General features: G+C 39.2%; 1 protein-coding gene across 1 annotated transcript in view; it reads left to right on the forward strand.

Annotated features, from left to right (window-relative positions):
- Positions 1 to 24,333, forward strand: part of JPH1 (junctophilin 1) — a 620,000-nt gene that overhangs the window by 376,992 nt on the left and 218,675 nt on the right. Inside the window, exon 6 of the mRNA XM_081501555.1 lies at positions 16,869 to 16,950. Coding sequence (XP_081357681.1) covers positions 16,869 to 16,950 — 82 coding nt within the window. The remainder of the gene's footprint in view (positions 1 to 16,868; positions 16,951 to 24,333) is intronic.

Raw genomic sequence — 24,333 nt, forward strand, 5'->3', positions numbered from 1 at the left:
TTCTGATTTCATTGAACTGCCTTTCTGAGTTTTCTTGCAGCACCTTACATTTCTTCATGACAGCTATTTTGAATTCTCTAGCAGTTAGATTGTAACACCCCATGAGTTTAGTTTGATTTCTGGAGAATGATACTGTGTTACTGTGGTTCTTCATAGAGCTTGATGAGTTTCTCCTCCTTTGGTGCATTTGAAGTAGCAAACACCTTCTTTAAGTAAAGCTTTTTTCATAACTTGATTCTAATGATTCAATGGGTTAGTAATTAGAAACCTTTCTTTTATTTTCCAGTAGGTGGCGCTATAGCACCAGGGTTTTTTTGTTTTGTTTTGTTTTTTTCCCCTCTTACCTGAGTTGCCTCTCATTGTATTTGAGTCGGCACTTTCTACCCTTCACCACCTCTGACAGAGGCTTCACCCAGTACCCTAGCTGCCATCGCTTGTGCCTCTGGGGTTATTGGTGCCTTTCTGCTGTCTCTGTCTGAAGCACAGGAATGAGAGTCAGTTCCACTGTGTCTGGGGTCTCCTGGGTGACAGATTCTGCTATGTAAGAAAAGAGCTGGTTCTAGCAGAGCCCTTGGGTGGGTGAGTCCGCGTACAAGCACTCTAAGAGTTCTTGCTCTGTCACAGTCCCACAGGTCTCATGGCAGGAGTCCGATTGATCGTTAAATCCAGATATTTGGGGGCGGGCTTGTATTTAAGTGTCAGTCTTAAAAATTGTGGTGGCTAATAAGGGGTATAAACCCTTTGATCCTTGCAAAGAAGTTTTGGAGCTTGGGTTTCCTCCCAGGTGTGAGTTGCCATGCCAGAGGCAGGGTTTATAGCAAGTCTGTGTCTCAGCCTCTCCTATCCACTTTAATGTGGTTTCCCTTTTGTTTACCTAATGAGAAGGGAGTGCTTTGTCAGTTTTTAGGGTTTTCTTAGGGGCTTCCCAGGTGGCACAGTGGTAAACAATCAGTCTCCCACAGGAGATGCGGGTTCAATCCATGGGTCTGGAAGATCCCCTGGAGGAGGAAGTGGCAACCCACTCCACTATTCTTGCTTGGAAATTTCCATGGACAGGAGCCTGATGCGGCTACAGTCCTTGGGATCTCAAAGAGCTGGACAAACAACTGAACAACTGAGCATGCACAGGATCAGAGCCAAGCTTGACTGATTTAACAACCAGATTAGGGCACAAGGCAAAGATGGCTCAAAACAGGTAGGACAGCCATGCCAAGCGAAGGGTCAACTGTCACTCCCAACCCCAAGCTTCAGCAAGCTGGTTAACCCCTCTGCATTAGAGCCATTTCATAGAAATGACAATCAGCCTGGCCCTCTTCCCAGGCAGAGTGGGGGTGTCTACCTCCTCAGCTCTCAATCAGAATCAGGAATTTTTCTGAGGAAGTTATAGTATATATAGATGTAGATTCCACATGTCCATGGGCAGGGTCTTCTTACGTCATCATCTTGAATCAGAACAGAACTCACTTGTCTTATTAATCCCTTCCCTGATGTAGCAGGTTCCCCATTACCACTGATCGCACACCACCTTTCCAGACTCTAACGTGGATCACAAAACTATCGTTAACTTACAGAATCTCAACTCTGAGAGAGGGTTATAGTGATGAAGAGGCAGAAAGTCTTCAGATATTTCTCCCTCATAAATGCATGGGATGGTTCCTACTCTGCATGTGTCATGTGCCTGAATCTGCTGACACATACATGTCTTTCTAGACTGTATGCCACTGATATTATACAACCTTTAACTGTCATTTGACAAAAGCTTTTTGCCAATTGCTCTTCTGCTTTCTCTAGTGTCATAGACATTGGCATTAATTTCGTGGCAAGTTTTAAAGTTTTCTCAGAAATGGTATCTTTAATATCAGATTTTTCCTTGCATGTGTTAGTCACTCAGTCATGTGCAACTCTTTGTGACCCCATGGACTGTAGCCTGCCAGGCTCCTCTGCCCATGGCGATTTTCCAGACAAGAATACTGGAGTGGGTTGCCATGCCCTCCTCCAGGGGATCTTCCTAATCCAGAGATCAAACCCAAGTCTCCCGTATTATAGACAGATTCTTTACCATTTGAGCCACTAGGGAAGCCTTTCGCCATGGTAAATATAATTATGGCTACTTGGAAAGTTTGGGGCTCATCACCATCTTTAGCAACAAAGTTTATGCATTTCTTACTGCGAATCAATGATTTGTATTTGTTTTGCACTAGAGAACCCATCCTACCTTGGTTTATAATTACACAAAGGCTTCCAAAGCATTATTCCTGTATTTGACAAAATTTATAACAGCACTCAGAGAACAAGAGTCTCCTGCTGTAACAATATCTCATTTTTAGATGTCTACCATGCATCCTATTTACGTTGTTTTGTGCAAAACAGTAACACTTGCGATCTACTCCAGCGTATAAATATTCATATTTACTATGGATGTAAAAATCTGTTTACTATTTATGTTTAAAACTTATTAATCATAGGGTTTGCTATTTTTATCATTACTTTTACACCTTAATGAACAGCTTTTGAGCCACCAATTCATTTTTGTGGATAAGGACTATCATAAAAACAATATTAACAATAATATATAAGCAAATATAGCTAATAAACATGATTACATTACATGAAAATAATAGGTAAGATAAAGTGACTGGTATGATCTTTATAGTAGATAGGCATCTTAAAAATGAAATGATTAAGACTATTATACTTTTTCTGGAAAATACCCATTCTCATGTTTCAAATATGGGTAACATATATGACTAAAATTATATAATCACACTTTGCTCTAAAACTGCTAAGTTTCCTGAAGAACATATAATACATAAATCACAGGCAAGAACCCCAGTAGTATCCGGACCACACTGAGCAACACAATATTAAGAGAACAGAGGAACAAGATGATTTTTTTTAAGTGTCTATGAAAAGGAACCTCTACAGTTGAATTTATAAAACCGTTTAATAGAGGCAGTGATGTTACCAAAGAATTTCTGTAATTCAAATGTTTGCATTCATCTAAGAAATATATATTCAGACTACATTCTTTGCCACACTGGAATTAGAGATGAATGAATAGCCATTATGATCTAATATGACAGCAGGTATGGAAATGAATGGTTTGATTGAATATACCTCAATGGAATTATTGTTTGGAAGTTGAATCTTATTTAGAAATCAAACCAAGTAGAGATCATTTAGTACCTATGCTTATAAGGACTTAAAAATCCAGAACTTTAAAGGACATTTGGAGATCATGTAGTGAAAACTCTCTGTGACTGTTACATATCAATGCTCTTCTTGAAGACCTCACAAGTAATCATGGAAATGCCTCCTGAAGCAGCCTAGTAGTTTTAGACAAATCTGATTTTCAAGAAATAAAATTATGCATCCATATCACCTAGTATAAAGTATTTCTTTATATAAAGATAAATATCAGTCTCCACCTCTAATGTCCTCTTGTTGATCACAGTTAACCATCCAAGTGCAGGCCATATCTGTTCTAACTTCTGTATGGCAGCCCTTGAAATATTTAAAAACAATTACTGTGTCTGCCTTTAGTCTTTCTATCTACAGGTTGGTCATAGTTGCCAAGCCTTCCTCATCTAGTCTTCATCCTCCAAAAGCACTCTACTCTGTCACTATCCCACTTAAGCCATGATAACCAAAGTGAGCAGATCCAAGCGTGGTCTTAACTTCACTTAGCAAAATGGGAATATCCCTTGCGTTTTTCAAGACAAAAATGTTTTCATTAATCTGTTTAGGATTGCACTTTTCTGATACAGCCACATCACACTGGTGATTCTCACTGAGTTTTCAGCTAACTATAACCTTCTTCACATACGTGGCTGGTAAACCATATCTTCTCCATGTGGATAAGGAAACCTATACCCTTTTATATTCATGCAAAAGTAAAAACATGTACATCCAAAATGACCACTACATATGTGTTTTTGGACATATATGTTTTTACTTCTGCATGAGTATAAAAGGGTATAGAATTTCCTCCTTAAATGTAATTCTAAACATTTCACCCTCTCATTTCATGCTCATAAGAACTCTCAGGATTCTGATTCTGACATTGGCTGTAATATATCCCCAATTTTCTTTCATCTGAATACAGTAAAAGATCAATTCTTATTCCATATAATTATCTAACCAAAAATAATGATCATGATATGAAAATATGCCATAATGATGTTGCAAAAATATAATGAATATGACTGCTCAGAAAATGTCTACAGAGATCTTCCTCCCAGTTAACATAAGTGTATCAGCACTTTTCCATAGCATCTATTCAATAGAAACTAATGTGCCTTACTGTCCTATCAGCTAATTGTTTCTTGTCTTACAAGAGGTCATGGGACTTGCTGACAGAGTGTTGTTATAAAATCCAGCTATTCTGAATCTACCTCATTCCTTAATTCAGTGAAATGATAACACTGGTGAAAATATAGGTTTCTAGATTGTAGAAAAACATAGCTCTTCACTAAGCTGAAGAATGAGCTCAAAGAAGGCTTGAGAGTACCTTAAAATCATAATATAGATGGTAAACTTGTTTCATTAAAATAAAAGAGAAAATGAAATATTTATGAATCAATTCAAAGAATTAATTGAAACTGTGGTTGTGACCAGCAAGCAATGCCCTAGCTGGACTTACAGACAGCTTACTTTTCCTTTACTTAAGAGACATAGTTGGCTGGAATTTGGAGTTTTTAATAAAGAAAGGTAAGAGTTTGCCAGTTCTGAAAGGGTACTTTTTTTTTTTTTTTACTGTATATGTCTGGTTTATTTCACTTACATAGTGAAATCCAGGTTCATTCATGTTCTCCCAATTGGAATGATTTCCTTCCTTTATATAGATGAGTAATATTCCATATTTTATATATATATATATGTGTGTATACACATACATAAACATATGTATCACACTTTATCCATTCATTCATTGATAGTCATTATGTTGTTTTCTTGTCTTGGCTATTGTGAATAATGCTGCAATGAACAATGGGAATTCAGGTATCTCTTCAAGATAATTCCTTGAATTATTCCTTAAATTCCTTTGGATAAATACCCAGAAGTGAGAATGCTGAATCACATGGTAGCTCTATATTTAATTTTTGAGGAACTTCCATAGTGGCTGTAGCATTTTCATCCCCATGAACAGTGTACAGGGTTCCCTTTTCTCCACATCTTTACCAACACATGTCATTTTTAACTTTATTTAATATGGTCATCCTATCAGGTATGTAGGTACTATTGTACTATCTCATTGTGATTTTGATTTATATTTCCCTGATGATTAGTGATGTTGAGCACCTTTTCATGTACTTTTTATGTCTTCTTTGGAAAAGTATCTATTTAGGTTCTTCGCCCATTTTAAAATTGCATTATTTGTTACATTGCTATTGAACTGTAGGAACCCTTATATAGTTTGAATATTAACTCCTTAGCAGATACATGGTTTGCAAATATTTTCTCCTGTTCTTAAGTTGCCTTTTCATTTTGTTTATTGTTCCCTGAAAAGGTACTTTCTGTTTCACACAGGCAGGTATGGAAGTGGCATTCAAACTACAACATCTTTCTGTAATTAAAAGAGTGTGTCTTGTCTTTTGAATGTCTCATATCTGTGTCATCCAGTCTAATTTTTAGTTGACTCCTGCAGCCCCTACCTTTTTACGCTGAAACTCTATTTAAGCCTTGGCCTAGGTCTCAAAGTTTAGATGATGTTTAACCATGAAAGAGAAGGAAGGCAGTAGGGAGGGGGTGGCCCATTCTGTCCCGTCACTCTAGCCTTCAGCACAAAGCACACACAACGAACAAGAGAGCTTTAAGAAGCTACCAGGAATCACAAGGTTAAATGACAAGCTGGTAACATAAATGAGAGAAGAAGACAGGTTAGGAAACTGGAGAATAAGACCTCCCGCTAAACAAGAATGTTTACACAGATCTGCCAACTAGTGCCACATAGGATCACAGGCTTAACATTACCAAGTCTTTTGATTATTTTCAAGACAAGTCAGAAATCTGTGTTTTTATGTGCTGGGTACCACTGCCAGATGTAGCACCAAAAAGAGTAGCAGACAGCCGAGTGCTGAGGATTTGCTCTAAGTAACTAAGTCATAGGGAATGCTAAGTCACTTCAGTTGCGTCTGACTCTCTGCGACCCCATGGAGTGCAGCCCATCAGGTTCCTCTGTCCGTGAGATTTCCCAGGCAAGAATACTGGAGTGAGTTGCCAGCCCTCCTCCAGGGGATCTTCCCAACCCAGGCATAAAACCTGTCTCTCTTGTGTCTCCTGGCAGGCAGGTTCTTAACCACTTGCGCCACCTGGGAAGCCCAAGTCCTAGGGAGAGGGGGTAGAAAACCATAGTTTCCCATGCTATGGGCTTGGCTAATAACCACAGTTCTCCAAGGTAAAATGAGGCAAAAACTCAAACTGGTAGTACAGAGTGTGAGATTAACTGAGAGTTGTGGTTAGTCGCTAAGTCATGTCTGACCCTTTGCGACCCTATGGACTGCAGCCCTCCAGACTCCTGTGTCCATGGGGATTCTCCAGACAAGAATACTGGAGTGGGCTGCCATGCCCTCCACCAGGGGATCTTCCCAACCCAGGAATCGAACCCAGGTCTCCCACATTGCAGGCAGATTCTTTACCATCTGAGCCACCAGGGAAGCTCATAGTACAGCTCACAGTTTAGTAAGAAGTTAGAAAATAAACATAACACGATATGAATAATGATACTTGTGCACATGAATTTGGAAATTAAATGTCCTGAGGGACTTTTTTGTCAGGATACATTTAATAGGAGGCTTCCTGTGTGCTGTTTTCAGTCTTGTATGAATTCTATGTTCCTTAACAGCACCTGAATACAGGTGCCAGAGAGCTGGCAAGCCGGCTTTCGGGGATAATAGAAATTCATGTATCTCATTCATATGGAAATTCCATATGGTGAACAGCAGCCATTTACAAGTCTCCTCCTTTCTGATATGTAAAGTAACTGTTACAACCCCCTCTCTAGAGAATAATTCTAACCTCCGGCTTTCTAGATGACTTGTTAGACTTTTGATCCCTATCTCTGCTAAAAAGAGCTATCTGGTAAGAGAGTATATATATATGCCCACAATATGTTGAATAAAGGCCTTTGTTCCACCAGAGCAATGGTCTCCGTGTCTTTCCTCATTTTCCTCTCTCTCTCTCTCTCTCTCCCTCTCTCCCTCTCCCTCTCTCCCTCTCTCCCTCTCGCTCTCTCCCTCTCTCCCTCTCGCTCTCTCCCTCTCTCCGTTTCAGGCTGTTTCCACGGAGCACAGGTGTCTACCGTGTCTACTTATTTGCCCGGGCTTTCAAGACCTCTTCGAGAGGGCGCCCTGAGCCTACGTAGACGGTGCTAGCTCTTTGTCCTAGAGTTATATTGGCATACTGTGTAAACCAGGGAATATCAGCCTCTTTTCTTCCTTCTTTTCTTATTGATCGACTCTGTACCCCCAAGTTCCGGTCCATTAAAGGACCGGTCCATTAAAGGACCACAACACTTTTTGAATGTCGAGATTGTATATTCGTTTTAAAATGATCATGCTGAAATCATAGATAGTAATATTTGAATATTTATATCAAGTAATTTACTTGGTCCTAGCCTTCTCCTCTCAAGTATTTAATCCACAGAGTATTCTCCTTTCTTCCTATTACTAATACCTTCCTATTCTTCATTCCCAATTATTAGTCACTTTGCTGTATTTTGTGTGCCATGTTAACCCACCGTAAATCATATTCTGAAAAAAAAAGATAGTACAAGTGAGTAAATGAGAGGAGACTGGTGAAAGGAAGAGAAATAGAGAATAGAAAAAATAAAACATGTCTTTTTATTTCTTGCTGTGGCCCTTTGAGAAGCAAAACAGGTTTGATAAAGTCTGCCTTTTTCTCCCACTTACATTATGTGTCATTGCCTGAATTGGTAAGCAGATATTAAAGGATTCTTCTTGCAGGGAAATATTTGTTCTCCCCTAAGAGAGTTCCTCTTAAGTCAGTAGAGAGTAGACAGCCTTACTAGAGTAACTAGTGAAAAGTTCATACTAGGTAGAAAGGATTTAGAAAACTTCACAAAGATGGCCAGACAAACAAGTATCATGAGTCATTTAAATGCTCTGGTTAGAAATATTACGTAAAAAGAGAAATGTGGAGAAGTGTTGAAAAATTGTTTCATGAACCCAGAGACACAATGACTGAAGTAATACAGACAGACTTGGATGAAGAGCTCTGTTTTCTTCCCAGAACTATCTTGATATACTTGGAGATCTGAGACGAGTTCTAAATGGAGATGAGATTTCTTTATGGAAAAATTAAGAAAATTTCTGAATTTTCTTAATTCAAGTTTTCTCCAAAACTTGCAGGACTGATTCAAAGCATGTACCTATTTGTCAATGACAGTATAATGTTTCACAATTGTTTTTGCAACTGAGACAGACAATAATGATTACAGAGAGAGGCATAACTAGGCAGTGAAAAGAGTGCATCAGTTCAGTTAAAAGGTAGGTCCAAGTCCCAGGACTGTCACCTAGAACTATCTGGGTGACTTTGGAAAGGTCATTTCGCTGTTATAAGCTCCATTTCTCAATTTTTAAAACAAGGATAATAACAATAACTAGGATTTTGGATGACTACAATGATCAAATGATATAAAAAGTACAAAAGTAATACAAAGAATGGTGGTGAACATATTTCCACAGTGTCAAATTAGTCAATGAAATGATCATTTGTTTGGGGTCCTATCATGGTTATCGTAAGAAATATAAGAAGATTATATCAACCTTTTTATATTGTCTGTATCTTAATTCCAGACCTGTGAAACTATTAAGTTTTAATAAATAAAAGTAGATTCAGCAGTAGTGGTTGTTCTCACCATGGTAAGAGCCTGTTTTCTAATACCCTGAAATCAGTACAGGATTAATATCTGAAATGTTTCTGGTGTGGGAAGAGCAATTTCTTTTCTGTCAGCTGCACATAATAAATAAGCGTGTATAAATGTGTATTTGTTTATCAGATACAAGGTGTGTGGTTTGATAAAAATTTGTCTTTTCCTTCCACTTACATTGTGTGGTTTCCTGAATTGGTAAGGAGATATTAGAGGATTCTTCTTGCAGGGAAATATTTGTTCTTTCCTGTGAGAGTTCCTCTTAAATAAGTCAGTAGAGAGTAGACAGCCTTACTTAAGTAACGGATGAAAAGTTCATACTAGGTAGAAAGGATTTAGAAAATTTTACAAAGATGGCCAAACAAGTATCATGAGTCATTTAAATTCTCTGGTTAGAAATATTATATAAAAAGAGAAATGTACTGTACCACAACCTGAACCATTGTTCTGTTATCAAAAAAAGATGCTTGGCGTGGCCTGACATAGTCTTATGAAGACTTAGAGCCTCTGTGATTGCATGTGTTTAAATGTGCCAGGACAATACATCACTCAATAGACATAGTTCTCCACTGAGAGGCAAACTATCTGGTCGATATCCCTCAAGTAACGTGTTTACTACCACTATTTCTCCTGAGCCAAACTGTTTCAGCTTGAATTTATCATATATTTGGTAAGTCCAAATAACCAAGTTTTTATGCTTGAGCTCATTGGCTTCCTACTCAACTTTCAAAATCACATCCATAACCCTCTCTTTTGGAATTCTCCAGGCAAGAATACTAGAGTGGGTAACCATTGCCTTCTCCAGGGGATCTTCCTGACCTGGGAATCAAACCTGGTCTCCTGCATTGCAGGCAGATTCTTTACCATCTGAGCCACCAGAGAAGCCCAATTAAATAATACAGTTTGATTCAGTTTTGAAGATTCATTGATTACTTTACTTTGAAAACACTAATGTGAGATCAGAAAGACAGGAAAATTTCACACAATGCTGCTTACATAAAATAAGATAGAGGGAGAGGGAAACTCCAAACCTATTTATTCATCATTGGCTAATAACATTTTAATAATGGATTTGCTGAACTGAACCCAACAATCAGTTGCCAGATCAGCTCTCTTGTAAATACACTGTCAAAACCGTCAGCTCTGCCAAGTCCTCCGTTATCTTTGGCACCAGGTGAGATGTTCTTCTATTGGTATACTGGATGTAAGAAACTGGGAGTAGAAAGCAAATAAATCAATTGGATAACTGCATCAAAATAAATCATGGTTTTCAAACATCTAATTAAATAGTTGGTAACCAAAATACAGCTCAATATGTACTGTGTCAGTAGCAACTAACTCACTCTATCCACAGAATTGCTATTACAAACCATAGCCATGGTGACTTTATTGAAGTCCAAGAAACATCCTCCTTGTACCCAAGTATGATTAGAGAGTTACACTAAAAACTGATGAGTATAGGACATTTCCCAAACTCCAATGGGGAGAAAAAAATTCCTAGCAATTCTATTTCTTAAGAGGTTGACAAAAATTCAACAACCGTGTGTATGTGTGGATACATATACATATCTATACATATACACACATATACACATACGTATACATGTATGCCTTGAGTTAAAACCATATATTCTTTACAATAGTCTTCCCAGGTGGCTCTAGTGATAAAGAATCTACCTGCCAATGCAGGAGGCATAAAAGACGTGGGTTCAGTCCCCAGGTCAGGAAGATTCTCTGGAGGTGGGCATGGCAATCCACTCGCGTATTCTTTCCTGGAAAATCCCATGGACAGAGAAGCCTGGTGGGCTACTGTCCATAGGGTCACAAATTGTTAGACATGACTGAAGCAGCTTAGCACAGCACATTCTTTACAATAACTTCTGGAGAGAAAAAAAGTAAAATCTCTTCTGATTATTAATTGGTCAAGATGTTTGTAGATAACGGTAGAGGAATGAATGAGTGAGTTAAATAATTTTAAAGTAAAATAATTAGATCCTTATGCTTCTTTTTCTAACATTTTACCAATAGAATTGCTAGAATGACAAGAAATGGAATATATGTTGAAAAAACTGCTGCAAAAGCAGTACATTTCAAAGGAGTATTCTCTCTGTACTAGTGCTGAAAAGAAAATGACCTAAGTGAGGATTGGCGTCTTTACAAGTTCACTGAGTTTGGATGAGTTATTTGGCACACAAATCCCCACTGTTATCCAAGACCCTGGGGTGTGTGGATCAAGATGGAACTTCTTAGAAAAGTCCCAGGCAAGTGTGTCTTGCAGTGATGCCTCCCAGCTTATAGTCCATGTCCTGCAGTGAAGATGTACTTTCTTCCTTTCAATGCACCTCAAAGCTTAGTCCAGACTTGATTCCTAGATCCTAAGATGAAGTTAAAGAGGCGAGTCTAATGTACATCCTTTGGGCTAAATGACCTACTAATGACCTACTCTACCTCTCTACCACTTGAATTTCCCAGAAAATTGTTCATAACCACAGTACTTCTCACTCTTGGACCCAATGAAACAAATGGACCTCACATTTGGCTTCAGTCTTTCAGATCTACCTCTAGCAAACCTATCATATTTAATAAGTATAAAATATTCAGTTTTCTTCTTTTCTCATTTATAGTAAGCCAAGCAGCTGTCTAGGTCTAGAGGACTTGCCCACATTTGCCAAATGAGACAGAGAAGTCCTAATTCCATGCATTCAGTATATCCTGGCTCCATGAGATACTGGAAGCCAGAATGGAAGAAAAAAGTTCTAAGAATTAATGTTTTAGAAAACTAAGAACATATCTTAGTTTTCCTGCCTTTCCCCACCCTTGAATTTACATTTTCCTTAAGGTTTATTTTTGCATTATTTCCTTCATTTTCAATGCCACATTTCTAGAACAGTTGAGAGATTTTTTTTGGGAAAAGCCTGTTTTCATACATAGTATCAACACCATAGCTAATATTAATTGAGGACTTACTGTGTGCCAGGTCCTATACTGCATTCTTTTTTTCAAGCTTTATTGAGATACAATTGACATACAATGTTGTGTAAGTTTAAGGTATATGAAATGATGATTCGATGTATGTTAATAGTGAAATGATTACTGCAGTAAGGTTAGTTAACACATCCATCACCTCTGATAGTTATCATTTGTGTATGTGTGCGTGTGTGTGTATGTGGTTAGACTTTTTAAGATATGCTCTCTTATCAACTTTCAAGTGTATAATACGGTGTTGTGAACTATAGTCAACATGTGGTTCATTACAGCCCAGAACTTACTCCTCTTTTAACTATAAGTTTGTACCATTTGACCATCTTCACCCATTTCTCTAAACACACACCCCAACCCCTGGCAACCAGCAATCTAATATCTGTTTCTGTTCTTTTTTTTTTTTCCCCACGTTCCACATATAAGTGAGATAATGCAGTACTTGTCTTTTTCTATCGTACTTAATTCCCTTAGCAAAATACCCTCACAGTTCATCTATGTTGTTGCAAATGACAAGATCTCATTTTCATTGTTGGATAATATTCTATTATATATATAAAGCAACTTAGATTGCTTCCATGGTTAGTTGCTCGGTTGTGTCTGATTTTTGTAACCCCATGGGCTGTAGCACGCCAGGCTCCTCTTAGCATGGGATTTTCCAGGCAAGAACACTGGAGTGGGTTTCCATTTCCTTCTGCAGGGGATCTTCCCAACCCAGGGATCATACCCAGGTCTCCTGCATTGCAGGTGGCAGGCAGATTCTTTACCATCTTAGCAACCAGGGAAGCCCAGCTTGCTTCCATGTCTTGACTATTGTAAATAATGCTGCAATGAATGTGGGGGTGCAATATTTCTTCAACATAGTGATTTCATTTCCTTCTGATGTATACCCAGAAGCGGGATTACTAGATCATATCATAGTGCTATTTTTAATTTTTTGGGGGACTCCATACTCTTCATAGTATCTGTGCCAGTCTACCTCCCCACACAAGTACACAAGGATTTCCTTTCTCCAACACTTGGTATATTCTATCTTTCTGATTCTAGCCATTCTAACAGGTGTGAGGCGATATCTCATTGTGGTTTTGTTTTGCATTTCCTAATGATTACTGATGTTAGCCACCTTTTTGTGTAACTATTAGCCATCTGAATATCTTCTTTGGGAAAATGTTCATTCAGCTATTTTTAAAAGTTTTGTGTTGGTTTTTTTTTTTTTTTTTTGCTATAGAGTTGTATGAGTTACTTCTATATTTTGGATATTAACACCTTATCAGATACATGGTGTACAAAGATCTTCTTCCATTCTGTAGGCTGTCTTTCACTTAGTTGTGTCTTTTGCTATGAAATAGCTTTTTAGTTTGATGTAGTCCCATTTGTATATATTTGCTTTCTTTGAGTGTGCTTTAGAGGGCTTCCCAGATGGTGCTAGTAGTAAAAAAAACCTGCTTGCCAATGCAGGAGACATAAGGGATGTGAGTTTGATCCCTGGGCTGTGAAGATCCCCTGGAGAAGGAAATGGCAACCCACTCCAGTATTCTTGCCTGGAGAATCCCATGGACAGAGGAGCCTGGCAGGCTACAGTCCATGGGGTCGCACAGAGTCAGACAAGACTGAAGCAACTTAGCACATATGTTAGAGTCATATCCATAAACTCATTAACAAAACTAATATCAAGAAGCCTTTTCCTTTGGTTTCTTCCAAAGGTTTTATGGTTTTAAGAACTACATTCAAGTCTTTAATCCATTTTGAGTTCATTTTTATGAGTGGTATAAGATAGTGACCTATCTTTCATTGGCATATAATATAGTTTCATTCTTTAACATATATTTATCCAATTTTCCCAGCACCATTTATTGAAGAGATTCATCTTTTCTCCACTCAGTATTCTTGGCTTCTTTTTATGGCTAAGTATTATTCCATTTTCAGTTCAAATCAGTCACTCAGTCATGTCCAACTCTTTGCGACCCCATGGACTGCAGCATGCCAGGCCTCCCTGTCCATCACCAACTCCCGGAGTTTACTCAAACTCATGTCCATTGAGTCAGTGATGCCATCCAACCATCTCATCCTCTGTCATCCCCTTCTCCTGCCTTCAATCTTTCCCAGCATCAGGATCTTTTCAAATGAGTCAGTTCTTCACATCAGGTGGCCAAAGTACTGGAGTTTCAGCTTCAGTGTCAGTCCTTCCAATGATCACCCAGGACTGATTTCCTTTAGGATGGACTGGTTGGATCTCCTTGCAGTGAAAGAGACTCTCAAGAGTCTTCTCCAGCACCACAGTTCAAAAGCATCAATTCTTCCGTGCTCAGCTTTCTTTATAGTCCAACTCTCACATCCATACACGACTACTGGAAAAACCATAGCTTTGACTAGATGGACCTTTGTTGGTAAAGTAATGTCTCTGCTTTTTAATACGCCGTCTAGGTCGGTCATAGCTCCATAGTGGCTGTATTAATTTACATTCTCACAAACAGCATAGGAGTGTTCCCTTTTCTCCACATCCTCTCCAGCCTTTATTGTTTGTAGACATTTTGATGATGATCATTCTGACTGGTGTCAGGTGATAACTCATTGTAGTTTTGCATTTCTCTAATAATGAGTTATGTTGAGCATCTTTTCATGTATTTGTTGGTCATCTGTATGTCTTCTTTGGAAAAACGTTTAAGCCTTTGCCCATTTTTTTTGATTGAATTGTTTGTTTTTCTGATACTGAGCTGCATGAACTGCTTGTTTATTTTGGAGATTAATCCTTCATCAGCTGCTTTGTTTGTAATTATTTTCTCATTCTGAAGGTTGTCTTTTCATCTTGTTTACAATTTCCTTTGCTGTGCAAAAGCTTTTAAACTTAATTAGATCCTATTTGTTTATTTTTGTTTTCATTTCCATTACTCTTGAAGAGGAGTCAAAGAGGATCTTGCTGCAATTTATGTCAGAGTGTTCTGCCTGTTTTCCTCTAAGAGTTTTAGAGTTTCTAGCCTTACAAAAATTTATTTTTCACCCTTCACCATACAGTGACTACTCTTTACCCATTTGCCCTCCCCTTGCCTCTGCTGCTGCTGCTAAGTCGCTTCAGTCATGTGCGACCCTGCAACCCTATAGATGGCAGCCCACCAGGCTCCGCCATCCTTAGGATTCTCCAGGCAAGAACACTGGAGTGGGTTGCCATTTCCTTCTCCAGTGCATGAAAGGGAAAAGTGAAAGGGAAGTTGCTCAGTCATGTCCGACTCTCAGCAACCCCATGGACTGTAGCCTACCAGGCTCCTCCTTCCATGGGATTTTCCAGGCAAGAGTACTGGAGTGGGGTGCCATTGCCTTCTCCGCTCGCCTCTAATAACCACTATTCTATTCTCTGTTTGTTATAGTTTAATTTAGTTTGTTTTGGGGCTTTTTGTTTATTAGCTTTTTATATTCCACATATGAGTAAAATCAAATAGTATTTGTCTTTCACCATCTGACTTATTTCACTTAACATAGTACCCTCAAGATTCATCCATATTGCCACAAATAGCAAGATTTTATCCTTTTTATGACTGAGTAGTATTCCATTACATTTATATACCATATCTTTTTTACTCATTCATCCGTCCATTGAAGGACACCTAGGCTATTTCCGTATCTAGGTTATTGTAAATAAATCTACAAAGACTATAAGGATGATATACCTTTATGGGATTATATTCTAATATTCTATGGGTAAATACACAGAAGAGGGATAAATCAAATGATATTTATATTTTTAATTTTTTGAGGAATCTCCATTCCTGTGGAGATGCACCAATTTACATTCCTATCAACAATGTTTGAATGTTCCATTTGCTCCAACACTTGTTAATTCTTGTCTTTCTGATAATAGCCATTCTGACAGGTGTGAGGTGATATCTCACTGTGGTTTTAATTTTCATTTCCCTGATAAGTAGTGATGAAAATCTTTTCATGTGCCTGTGGCCATCTGTGTGTCCCCACTGGAAAAAATGTCCATTCAGCTCTTCCACCCATTTTTTAGTCAGGATGCTCTGCTACTGCTGTGTTATATGAGTTCTTAATATATTTTGAATGTTAACTCTTTATCAGACATATCATTCGCAAATATTTTCTCCCATTAGTAAACTGTATTTTTGTTTTATTGCTGGTTTCCTTTGCTGTGCAGAAGTTTTTTAGTTTGATGTAATTTCATTTGTATATATTTGCTTTTGTTTACTTGCCTGAAGAGATATATCTAGAAAGATATTGCTAAGATTAATGTCAAAGAACGTATGCTTATGTTTTCCTCTAGGAGTTTTTTGATTTCAAGTCTTAAATTAAATCTTTAGTCCATTTTTAGTTAATTGTTATGTGTGGTCTAATTAGTGGTCTAATTTTATTTTTTGCATGTGTTTGTTCCATTTTCCAAACACTAATTATTGATGAGATTATTCTTTCTCCATTGTGCATTTTTTGCCTTTATTTTAAATTGTCATATAAGCATGGGTTTATCTCTGCATTCTCAGTTACATTGTATTGACCTATGTATGTGTTTTTCTGCCAATACCATGTCGTTTTCATTGTTATGACTTTGTATTATAATTTAAAATCAGGAAGTATGATTCCATCAAAATTTCAAATGACCTATCCTAAGTTCGTTGATTTTCCTCTCCTTGTTGGAATCTGCTGTTTACCTCTCAGTTGAATTTTTCAGTGTAGTCATTGTTTTCTTCAGCTGTAGTATTTCTATTCGATTTTTTTATTAATGGTTTCTATTTCTTTGTTGAACCTATTTTGTTCATGTATTATTCTCTTAATTTGGTTTAGTTGCTTGTCTGTGTATTCTTGCAGTTCACTGAACTTCTTTAAGAGGAATATTCTGAATTCAGACATCTCATAGATCTCCATTTCTTTAGGATCAGTTATTGGGCCTTTATTAGTTTCCTTTGATAGTATTATGCTTACCTGATTCTTTGTGATCCTTGTATCCTTGCAATGATCTATGCATTTAAGCAATTTCTTCTTCCTGATTTTACAGATTTGCTACAGAAGGGAAAGACTTTGCCTTCACCTGTCAGCTCAGATTGGAGTACTGGATGGATCAGCTGGTGGCATCCAAAGTAGGTGTAGTTTTATATAAGGGTCTCTGGTTGGGGGAGGCCACTGCCTGTGTTCTGAGGTTGAGGGTGTAATCTAATGCTAGTGTCTGGGTGCCGTGGTTGATTGGGCCTGATGGCTGGGCTCTGCGTTCCAGTGGGGCCACTGGATGGACTCTCTGATTTGGTAGGGCTGCTGGTTGTGTTTTATAGTCAGTTCTATATGGCCACTTGTGGATTCCAAATTCACCTCTGGCTGGGTGAGATGGAAGACTGTGTTTCCTGGCAGGGCAGTGCCATGGGCTAGAAGCTACAATTGGATAGGGATACAAGTTGGACTCCACATTTGCTCTTGATTAGGTGGAGTCTTAGGTTCTGCTCCCAAACTGAATGGTGCCACTGGCTGGACTCTGTGTTCAGGCAGGGCCAGCCACAGTCAGGGCTTTGTCATCACACAGAGCCTCAGACTGTGCTCTCTGATCAAACAGCGTAACAGACTGTGACCCAAACTTGGGTGGGGCCACACCCTTTGCTTTGAGATCAGATAGGCCACTGGTTTTGCTCTGTTGTAAGGCAAGATCACTGGCTAGGCTCTCTGTTCAGATGGGCCTCCAGCTGTATCCCACAGTTAGGTGGGGCTACAGACTGTGCTCTGCAGTTGGGCAGGGTCAGTCAAGGCTCCCTGGTTGGGTGGAGCCATGACTGGGGGCCGGGGGAATCACTGGCTGGGCAAGGCCACAGGCTATGTTCAGCAATCAAATAGGGCCATAGGTTGGGCTCCACTGCTGGGCACCACTGTAGCCTGGGCTCCATAGCTAAGCAATACCATAGGCTGGACTTTGAGGCTCCTGTTGTCACTGGTTAGGTTCTCTAGTTATGCAGGGATAGAATTTAAGCTCAACCATTAGATATGGATGGCTCTTGACTGGGGACTCAATCAGGGAGAATTGTCAACCAAGCTCCCTGGCCTGATGGGCATACCAGCTCAGCTCAACACTGGGGCAGAGCTGGAATCTCTGCTTAGGCACAATGGCCAGCAGGAATGTTGTCCACCAAGATATGAGTCCTGGTTGCTATAAGCCCCACCCCCTTTTCCATCTCTAGCTGATCCCCAGTGGTTGAGCCTTGCATATTCCGCCTCTGATTGTGATACCAGAAAAGCTTTATCAAGTCCAGACTCTTGTTCAACTCATCCAGAAGAATTTGGGCAAGGAATACAAAGAGAGAGAGAGACACACACACACATACAAGCTGAGGAGCAAAGAGAACAATAAGGTAGTTTATTTAGGGAAGACATTAAAGGACACACTCAGAGAAGAATGTGGGTGTCCTTCCTAGTGAGGGCCATGCAGCAGAGTTTTTTGATCCGTCTTTTATCTTATTTTTAGCCTTTGAATGGGTGGGGTCTCTTGATTAGAGGTGGAATATTCATTGAGGGGATTCTCGAGGTGTGGCCTGGATTGTACCAGGTTGCCTCAATTCCCAGTCTTATGCATTTGTCTCCTGAAGCTGACAGCACAGTAAGAGCTGTTTTCCCTTACTAGTCAAGCCCCACACAGCAAAAGTTAAACAGTGTCAGCAACCTGTGCCTTTTTATTGAGCCTCCTCCAGTTTTCATGGTCAGAGTTTCTTGTTCAGAAGTTACACAGTTTCTGTTTCTGATGCCCTTCTTCCACATGTCATGGCCTCATTAATTGCCAAACAAGGAGGTGGCTTTGCCTTATGCCTATGCATGAGGAGGCTGTCCTTGGGCCTGGCCCTGTATTTCCTGCCTCAACTGCTATGAAGCAAAACCTGAATAGGCCTCCCAGGAAGTGTCCCACAAGGCCCGGGAAGCTAGATGTCCACATTGGGCTCTCATTTCCCACTGGAGAAGCCATAAGCCCAGAGAGGTCCCCTGATGTGGTACTGTGCTGGCCTGAGGGAGGGCAATGCGCTCAAAGCGAAACCACCCCCCCCTTACCCTCCACCCCCCTTACCCTTTTCCTGCAGTCCTTCTAGGTCCCTGTGTCCCAGAGTGGTGTTTCACCCTTACTCCCCCGTTCTGGGGTTTTCGCAATGGTGGCTTGCTGGACAGTTGCTAGTTTGTCTCCTTATGAGGGGGACTAAAATCAGGAGTAACCTATGTCACCATCTTAATGATGTCACCTCCTTAAATATTCTTTTAAATACATACATCATTAAATAATGACAACAACCCTATGAGAATATGTTCTATTGCTATCCCTATTTTAAGGAATAAAAATGGAGGCTTGGAGAAAAGAAATAACCTACAAATGGTCACACCACTAGTTAGCAAAGTAGAGTAATTTAAGCCAGGTCCATCTGACACCTGTTAAGGTTCCTAACATGACCATCTGTGATCTTACTGCTCTAATTAGCAATGAAAGGCGTTAAGGATGTGCCATAAAGGACAAATTGTATATCTGTCAGGTTGGTTTATTTCTCTCTCTCCGTTCTTGTCTGATAACAATAAAAATTTGGAGCTACAGGGGGACTTCCCTGGTGGCCAGGGGTTAAGAATTCACCTCTCAGTGCAGGACTTGCAGGTTCAATCCCTGGTCGGGAAACTAAGATCCCACATACCTTGTGGCCAAAAAGTCCAAAACAGAAAACAGAAGCAATATGATAACAAATTCAATAAAGACTTTCAAAATGGTCCACATCAAAAAAAAAAAAATCCCTAAAAAAAATTAGAACTACAGACTAAAGGGTTTTAAACAACAGGCAGGTTACAGCTCAGTTATAGCTCAAGCAAACAGGTCTTTTATTAAACAGACACTCCTAAGACATGGGAGCAGACTGACCACAAAGGAGTCATTATAGTGATCTCTCTTGGTTCCCCCCTTCTTATACTTCCCGTCACCTCCTTTTGGTTGTGCCCTGGGCAAAACAGGGCTTGTACCTATCAACAATCAAGAAAGGGAATGCAAATGGGCATACGCTCAAGGCTGATTGACAGTTGCAAGTTATATAACAACAGGCTCTATTGTGCACGTGTTCCCATAATTCAGTCTGTTATAATCAGATGTATATGTGTATAGAATATTTATGAACCCTTAATGGGCTCCTGGCTGCCTAAGGTTACTTAAGGAAACCCCTGCGGTTGGTTTGTATCCACTGCCCAGGGCATATGTGCAGGAGTTAAAAAGTCTCTGTGGTTATTTTTGTAGCCTATCTGTGAGCTCTCCTAGGCATGTCTGAGGTAGGGTTTAGAGATCAGCTTGCATACTTTTGGCTATGCCACCCCTCATTTGTCATGCCTAACTTCCTACCTAGTGTATCTAAATGTTAATATTTATTGATTGCTAATTTAGGTAGTATTAGAAACTAATATTATGAGAAAGAGGAAAAGAAAAAGCAGAAAGAGTAAAATACATTAACATCCAAGCAAGGACCATCATGTGTCTTTAGTTGAGAGGAAAGATGTCTTATGGTTATCAACCATAAATGATAATATCATACACACTCAAGTTCATGACAAAACCACAGCAGTCTGCATTAAACAGGAAAGCCATTCATGTTTCTTGATTATACTTAGCCCTCAGGAACACACTGCATTCCTTCTCTGGCTTTTTTTAGTATTTTGGGTGCTTTTTTTTTTTGAGGATATTTTAACTTCTTTGAGTGAAAACTGAATTATCTAAACAGAAATTCCAGCATCATCTACCTATTCACTAATTTATTCATAATATATTATGCAAAACACTGAAGATAAAGTATTATTAAAATGAGATCCTGACTACACAGAATTTGCAATGGGAGCTAGAAGAGTAAAAGAAGAATTTGCTATGTGTGAGATAGTGTGCAAAATACAGCCAAGGCAAGGAAACAGACTGATATTCTGTAGTGCATTGTAGAACATGGCAGTAAGCTGTATAGAATACATCACTGTATTTTTAGTTCTGTTCTCTCTCTCATTAAAAAAGTGTTAATAACTCTATAGGTTTCATGCCCAGAAAAGAGGCATGTCATATTATGCAAAATTATTTCCTTAAGGAAATGATTTCCTGTACAGTTAGTCCTATGATAAGAGTACCATCAATCTGAGCCATGTAACTGTGTCCCATGGGATGATAGAAGCCCACATTGAGCATTGTTTATGTGGATTTCCCCTTCAGTGGGATTCCCTCGACTGAGGCTCTGTAATGGGAGAATTTCTGCCCTGAACTCAGGATCTCAGCATTTTTTCCCCACACAGGATAAGTGCCCATCTCCCACTTTGGGGCCAGTTTTCCAAAATCATTATTGTTGCCATGTTTTCTCATTCCTGTGTACAGAATGCCAAGGCTTCCCTAGTGGCTCAGTGGTAAAGAATCCACCTGCCAATGCAGGAGTCTTGGGTTTAATTTCTGGATCCAGAAGATCCCCTGGAGAAGGAAATGGCAACCCACTCTAGTATTCTTGCCTGGAAAATCCCATGGACAGAGGAGCCTGGCAGGCTACAGTCCATGGGGTTGCGAAAGAGTCAGACACGACTTGGCAACTAAGCAACAAATACCTACATACTGGAGGCCGCAAGAGTTTCTCTAGTTCAGGCAGAGTCTACACTTTTCCATCAAAAGGCACACCTTACCCAACAAACCATTTTCCCCATTTCACTCAAGTTGGTTTCCTTAATGGGACACAAAATTGTTACCTATATTCCCACCTCTATGATGTTTTCCTCTTTCTCCCTCACTTGGAAGTCAGCCCTCCCTCTTAGTCTATCCAGCCTTCAGCTTCTTCACACTTAAACCCTTTCCTAATGACATCAGCTCCCTCTCTGTCCCTTCTGAGTATAACACTTTAAGGTCTATTAGGAAATTAAGTGTTTGAGTGTATCAAATCTTACATTACTCCTACTCTGTTCTGGTGTGCCTTTCCAAGTGGCACCTTCCTAGCAGCAAGATCTGTGCCTTATATGCTGTGGGAGTATCCTAATTTACCACCCAAGCTGAGAGTGAAAAAAGAATATTCACAATAATTTTGGAATTTCAGTCATAAACAGTGGCTGTCCCAGACAAACCAGGACTAATGGTCACCCTGTATTATTTGTATTTGTCACAGTCCCTAGTGTGGAACTCAAGAGGTCAATAATCACCTCTTGATTTAAACTGCTGCACTATTCTCCAATAGGACTTTAACTATAGATCTTTGGAGTAAAAAAAAATTTTTTGGGTTGCACAATTATGTCACAAGGATTACTGTCAGTTTTGTATAACTGAAATACAGACAGTAAGAGGGAGATAGATAGTACTTTCAAGTTGTGGAAGCCAAGAGAAAGGATTTATAAAGGGAATTTCATATTAAAGAAAATATTCAGTAGATGCGGGCTTCAGTTAATATGGCAATCTCTAGATCCATCTATGTTGCTGCAAATGGCATTATTTCCTTCTTCTTTTCTTTTTTTGGCTGAGTAATAGTCCATTGTGGGCTTTCCTGGTGGCTCAGTGGTAAAAAATCTGCTAGCCAATACAGGAAACAGGTTTGATCCCTGGGAAGATCCCCTGGAGAAGAGAAAGACTACCCACTCCAGTATTCTTGCCTGGAGAATCCTGTGGACAGAGGAGCCTGGCAGGCTATTGTCCATGGGGTTGAAAAGCATTGGACATGACTGAGTGACTAACCCTTTGACTTTCACTTTCAGTATGTGCTGGAGTATGACTGATGACTTTTAAGTAGTGTGGTGATTTGGTCAACTTGTGTATGAATGTGTATGTGTTTAAAATGGTAAGGCATAAACTTGAAAAGTCTGAAGATAAATTCAAGGAGACATTAGACAATTGCCACTATAGTCTAAGAAATGATGAGGGCTTGAACAAAGTCAGTGGCAATAGGAGATGGCACAGATTTCATAGATTGCATGGGTGTTGAAATAATCAAGATACAAGAGGACTAACTTTCAGGACTCAACAGAAAAATCAATGGGCGTATTCAGAATAATAAAGCTTGCCTCACAGAAATAATGAGCAGAAATCCAAGGAGCTGGACAACGGCTACTGTTCCTCCGTGTGTTGTCTTCTTAGCAAATTCATATTTGCAATTTTCCAGTATTTAAGGGCAGGGCTAGAGATTCCTATACCAGGAAGCAAGTACGGGAATAATGTCTATTCCAAAAAAAAAAAGGAAAAACCCAAACTAGGAGCAGGAATATGGCTCTAGTTTCAGAAATCTTCTAGACGTTGACCATTGATAGATGCGGTTCTTCTAGGGTAGGAGAAGCGTATTCTCATTTCATGATTCAGGCTCATTTCATGGCTAATTTTTCTTACCCAAGCCAAGCAGAAGTCTCTCTCTTTCAAAACTGCTTGTCATAAGACTATGCAGAAATCAGTAATGTGTTCTGGAATGTTAAGTTGGTATTCTTTTCTAATATCCTTAAAAGAAAAGAAAATACACACAGCAGAATGCTTTCATATGCCTAGCAAGTGTCTATTATAGTGTCCAGCCATATATGAATGAAAGCATGTGTGCCCAGTCCTACAAAGCAACTTACATAGATGTCTAAGCTGACTGATACCAGTACAACCTGCCAATGTTCCCCAGTGAGAAATAACATCCAAAATTCAACCTGAATTTAACTGGAATATTCAGCTTATGGTATAATGTTAAGTCCCCTGACTTCATATTTAAGAATCTTCCAATTTTTATGAGCTGTTTCTATAGAAAATTTCTATATCAAATAATTTTAATCAATAATTTTAAAACAAACATTAGTGCATATTCTAAATACCATCTTGCACAATTGCATGTTGATCTCAGTTTTCTCTTCCCTGCAAAGAAAAAGAGACAACACAGGTATGCCTGAGCATTTGTGAACAAAGTCATGCACTCCTCATAATAATAGACTCTAATTCACTTCTTGCTATTGAAACCTATGACCCCTGTGAAAGAAAGAAGCCCTACTATCCCTTAACATGGCCGCAAGACAAAGATCCCTCAGCAGAAGGAGCAATCAATGCATTTCAAGGAGAGCCTAGCTCTGGTTCAACAAAAGGGAAGAATTAGCTTACCAGCTTCTAAGTGGAAGCCATTCTTCCTATATGACTGGGGTTAACTAACTACCCTCCATATATGCTGATATATTATATATTTATATATAATGTATTTTATACAGTATTTACATTATATAGTAATACAATGTATATATACATGTGTGTGTATACACACACACACATGTATATATATATAGATAGATATATAGATATATAGATATAGATAGTGGAGAAAGAAATGCAACCCACTCTAGTATTCTTGCCTGGGAAATCCCATGGACAGAAGAGCCTGGTGGACCATAGTCCATGGGGTCACAAGAGTCAGACATGACTTAGCAACTAAACTACCACCACCACCATAGATAGATAGATAAATATCATTTCAGGAATTCTAGAAAGATCCTTATACCCCAAAACTATCTCTACCCAC

The sequence above is a fragment of the Giraffa tippelskirchi genome, chromosome 6, assembly GCF_054371585.1.
Source record: "Giraffa tippelskirchi isolate mGirTip1 chromosome 6, T2T-mGirTip1v1.2.pri, whole genome shotgun sequence".
Lineage (NCBI taxonomy): Eukaryota > Metazoa > Chordata > Mammalia > Artiodactyla > Giraffidae > Giraffa > Giraffa tippelskirchi.